The sequence below is a fragment of the Pyrus communis genome, chromosome 8, assembly GCF_041283825.1.
Source record: "Pyrus communis isolate YQ-2024b chromosome 8, ASM4128382v1, whole genome shotgun sequence".
Classification (NCBI taxonomy): Eukaryota; Viridiplantae; Streptophyta; class Magnoliopsida; order Rosales; family Rosaceae; genus Pyrus; species Pyrus communis.
The window spans coordinates 5,752,152-5,757,190 of record NC_142572.1 but is presented as its reverse complement, the minus strand read 5'-3'; the positions used below and the strand labels follow the sequence as shown (position 1 = coordinate 5,757,190).

The 5,039-nt window shown below is 39.3% G+C and overlaps 1 protein-coding gene across 1 annotated transcript; it reads left to right on the top strand.

Moving 5' to 3' along the window:
* Positions 1–376: 376 nt before the first annotated feature.
* LOC137716877 (uncharacterized) lies at positions 377–4,662 on the top strand. Its single transcript, XM_068456235.2, has 5 exons — positions 377–2,051; positions 2,150–2,312; positions 3,379–3,542; positions 3,904–4,159; positions 4,232–4,662. Exons 1-5 carry the CDS (start codon positions 589–591, stop codon positions 4,334–4,336), a joined length of 2,151 nt encoding a protein of 716 aa, XP_068312336.2. The 5' UTR covers positions 377–588; the 3' UTR covers positions 4,337–4,662.
* The last annotated feature ends 377 nt before the right edge of the window (positions 4,663–5,039 follow it).

The following is a 5,039-nucleotide window of genomic DNA, read 5'->3' as shown; positions in this document are numbered from 1 at the left end:
TAGATACTGTTTAATTAAAAAGATCAAATATTAAAAAAACTTGATTAATTAAGGAACAACAATACAAGAAATAAATTAAATATTCTTTCGGGTCCGAAAATTAGAAAAAAAAAAAAAAAAAAGACTGAAAAATAGCCTTTGCCTAGTTCCTAGTCAGACGCTCAGACTTTCTCCCTCTCCTCTTTCCCTCTCCCTCTTCTCTCTCTGTTTTTTTTTTTCTGAGTTGTAGTGAGTTGTGGGCGGTGAGCGCTGTAGTGCGACTCTTCATTTTAGGGTCTAATGGCGTGAGTGTGCGAGGCGGTCGCAGACTGTACTACCACATACACTCACAGAAAAACCCACAATTCGAAACCCTCTCTCTCTAGAACCCCATTGCCGAAAATCCAATCCCCAAAACGACATTGACATACAAGCAGTGATCGTCCTTCACTGATCGGTGCTTCCGAATCGTTTTCCGACGTGGGGTTTCGGATTCTGAATCTGGGTTCTCGTTGTTTTCCTCTGAAAAAGTATATATATTTATATATTTCTTGTTCTCTCACGTGTATTTTATATTAGATATATAATATATTGTATGTTGTGTGTTGTATGATGTTCAAAATATCTGAGGAGGACAAGAGGGTTTTGCAGAGGGAAGGAGGAGAGCTGGAAAAGCTCTGGAATGAGAATCCCACTAGGAATCAGCATTATTCCAGTCTTTTCCACCTCCTTCATCCTCCGCACCAACACCACTTTCTTGGCGACTCTCCGGTGAGCAGAGCCTCTCTGCCGTCGGAGTTCTCTCCGTCGAGCTCTTTCTCAAATGGGTTCTATTCCTCCGGCGACGGTTCTCCGTCTCCGTATTCAACCCCATTTGAAGGGGCAAAGTATCAAACACCTTACGTGAACGGGTTGTGCCTGGACTCTAAGCCGCCCCCGGATGATCTGGGTTTGGCTGAGCGTTTCTATAGGATGCATATTGGGGAAGAACAGGAAAATGGGACTAAAAGGTGGGGATTTGAGGGAGGCCCAGATGGGATTGGACTCGGTGGTGGGTTTTTTGGGGGGACTAGTCCTTGGAATGCTGAAAACTATGGCCTATTTGAGAGTTCTAAGAACAATGTTTCGGATTTTGATGGGTTTCAATCTGCGGGTTTGGGAGGTAGAGGGAGATTTGGTAGGACTATGGAGTCAGCAATACTTGGATTGCAGCCGAAATGCACTGTTGGCGATTCAATGGGGTCTTTTTGCAATCATATGCAACCCAATGCTTTGTATTCTGGGCCTAGTTGTGTTAAAAGAATGGAACAGGGAGATGGCTGGTATCAGAGGAACCCATCTAGTGCTAGGTCTTACCCAGATGAGGACTATTTTTGCTTACAGCCACGTGAATCGGGTTCTAGTGACGGAAAGGGTCTTATGTATCCGATGAGTTCCCCTCAGTTCCCCTCGGCTGCTAAGTTGAATGTGGACAATCTTTCACATAACCATTCAATGATAAAACAAAGGACTAGAGTGAATCCAAATAGTGGGCTTCCTGAATCTTTCAAGTCCATGAATTGTGCACGGGACTTTGAGGGTTATGGTTGCGAGGTTAGTTCCATCATGCAAGGAAACCATTTGAATCACACCACCAGTAAAGGTAGCAAGTCTTCAAGGGGCTACAAGAAGAACTCTTGCTCTAAGATGGTAATGCCGACAGGAGAGAAAAGCTCCAGACTTGATTCCGATTCATATGATGGTGGAAATGAATGGAGCCAGAGTGACAATAACTCATTTTGGTCAGTTCTAAGTTTGAGTTCATTGGCTGAGGAATATATATATTTCATTGCAAAGGATCAGTACGGCTGTCGGTTCTTACAAAGGATGCTTGATGAGGGGACTAGCCAAGATTTGCAACTAATATTTGACAAAATAATCAACCATGTTTTCGAACTTATGACAAACCCGTTTGGCAATTACCTTATGCAGAAGTTGTTGGATGTTTGCAATGAACAACAAAGAATGCAATTTGTAATCAAGGTGATAAAAGAACCAGGACAGCTTGTCAGAGTTTCCTTAGACACACATGGGTATATTCTTCATACTGTATTCATTTGTTGTCACTAAATTTGTATTGTTCTTTCTTTACTGATATCATGTTCCTGAATACAATTGGCTATGGTTTCAGGACTCGTGTGGTACAGAAATTGATTGAGACTGTGAAACCTGGGAAACAGATAGCGTTAGTTAAATCGTCCCTTGAATGCGGTTTTCTTGATCTTATTAAGGATCCAAATGGCAATCATGTAGTACAACGTTGCTTGGATTGCTTTAGCACCGAAGACAATAAGGTATGATTCTACTCAAATATATTTCTTGTTAAATTGACCAGGTTCAAATAGGCTCTTAAGAATAAATATCTTCTGAATGAATACCGTCTGATTCATGTTTTCTTCTTTTTCTGTTGTGTTTTCTCACAAGTTTTATGTGGTAACCATGCAAATGCTAATGATTGTCAAGCAAAATTATGTTGATCATTACTATTATGCAAAATTGCAAATACAATATTTTGTAAAGTCATGTATTTGCCATAGGTAATGCACTGTTTTAGTACATTATTTCCATTAACCTTCACATGTTCGCCGTATAATTTATTCTAATGCAACAAATAATGTGAACCTTAATGATGTTCTTACTCATTACTTGGGTAGCTGTAGAGTGTTTTTGTATAATACTGCTGGAAGTGCATATTCAAGGTGTGAACTGTTTCATCTGATGTGTTCTGAAATCCGTTGGTGAGTTTCTACGCTAAAAAGTCAGCGGGGCGGGTTAGATGTATGCAAGAAATTTTCATATATACTACTCTCCGTTGTATTGAAGACGTCAGTCTGAATTTAAGGACCACAACCGAAGACTCAGTTTTCAGTAGCAGTGCTAAAACTATATGAATCACTTGTTACCTAGCTTTATATGGGAACAATGGGAAGAACCAGAAAAAATCAACGCAAAGAGAAACTGGGGCGTTGTTTACAACATGTTTTATGCAAATCTAGTGTTCTATGGATTATCCAAATTGCAAATTTGCTTCTGAAAACCTTAATGAAAAGGAAAGAAACAGAGCTTCTGATTGCAGAGCAATGAGACACTTTTAAAGAATGCTTGATCAGATTCAATATGAGACTGTAAGCCTGCTCTTAACGATCCTACTTGTTAGAATTGCATCACAAGATTGGCGGGATGGACTGGAATATATGTTTACTTTAAAAGCATTTTACAGACAGATATGAGATTAAACTACTGAAATTCCAAACAAAGCTTTAAGGACTGGTTATGTGCTTTCTGTAGGATCTACTTTGTTTTTTGTTGAAAAGACTCTGAACTTATTCTGTTCATCTTTCTGTTAATCATCTCTTGTAGTTTATTTTTGATGCTGCTGCAAGATATTGTGTCGAGATTGCAACTCAACGCCATGGATGCTGTGTACTACAAAAATGCATTGCACATGCCATTGGGAGACATCGAGATAAGCTGATCATTGAAATTTCAAGAAATGGGCTTCTCCTTTCACAAGATCCTTATGGGTAATCATTTACGAGCATCTTCAAACTCCCATAATTTCTGTTCTTTGCTGGCCATAAACCCCTAATATGATATTGTTTGATAAATTTTGTTTCTCGAGTAACCAAAAGTTTTCCAGTCAGCAATTTCTTTGATCCACTTCAATGCAAACATAAGGCTGATCTCTTATATATTTACATCACCTTTCCAACCATTGTGTTACTTCATTCGTTTCCTCACTTTTCTAATCTAACTTTCAGTTTAGTATTTTACAAACTTCTATTCAAAATCTATCGAAATGACTAACGATTTATCCTTATGCAAACTACGTGATTCGGCTTTATGACTGAAGTGAGGGTTTATTTTGTTCCATTTGCTCCGCAGGAATTATGTTGTTCAATATGTGATAGAACTGAAGATCCCATCTGCCATGGCCAAACTGACTACTCAGTTAAAAGGAAATTTTGTACGCCTCTCCATGCAGAAGTGCAGTAGTCATGTTGTTGAAAAGTGCCTCAAGTATTTTGAAGAGAGCCGTCCTAAAATCATCCACGAATTGCTCTCATTTCCGCGTTTTGATCAGTTGCTACAAGACCCTTATGCGAACTACGTGATTCAATCTGCTCTTGGAGTTACAAAGGTTTAGAAATTAATCTCTCTCTCTCTCTCTCTCTCATGTACACACGTCCTAATCGTTTTGTTTCGTTGGCAGGGCCCTCTTCATGCTGCTCTGGTCGAAGCAGTGAAGCCTCATACAATCTTACGCACCAGTCCATACTGCAAGAGGATTTTCTCAAGGGACCTTCTGAAGAAGTGATGTGTTTTAGTCTATATGGGATTGTTTGTTGTTGTTCTCTATGTTAATTGCTAATAACTGCTCTCTTTTTGGCCCTAGCTAAGATACGGGATGTTCGTCTAAATCTCTTACCGATCCTCAGATGAAGAGTGCAATTTTGGTTTTATGGATGGCATTAAGAAGTCTGAAGGAGTTAAAACAGAGTTTTGATTCGTTGATGCGGTTGCTTCTTGTAATATTCTGTTGTTTTTGTGTCTTGATCTGAACTTTGGATGTATGATATTCCACTGTCGAAACTGTGGATTTCTGATTCGATGTTGTATAAATGTGATGCCGGGATTTCTTTCTTGAGGCCGAGATAGTTTATATATGACCGGACAATCATCTCTTTCAGGTTATATACATAAACCGCTGGCTATTCCTCTCACGTTCAACTCCTCTTGTGCTGCTTATAAGTGACAGGTCTTGTGGGCTGAAAGTTGTACACAGCGATTCTATCCAGGAATTTCTTGCCTCTAAGAAACCCTTCGCGAGGTGTACTAATAAAACACTAATGGTTTTGGTGCTATGAACAAGAATGTTTAACTTGAGCTGCAAGAAAGATGCATTGAAATAGTGAAAAAAAAAAAACATGCTCTTCAATTGTAAAACAAAAACAAGCTCCCACTATTACTATCTGTCGTAAGTAGAACATATTGGATTCAAAAATATTGCCTTCCTCGGA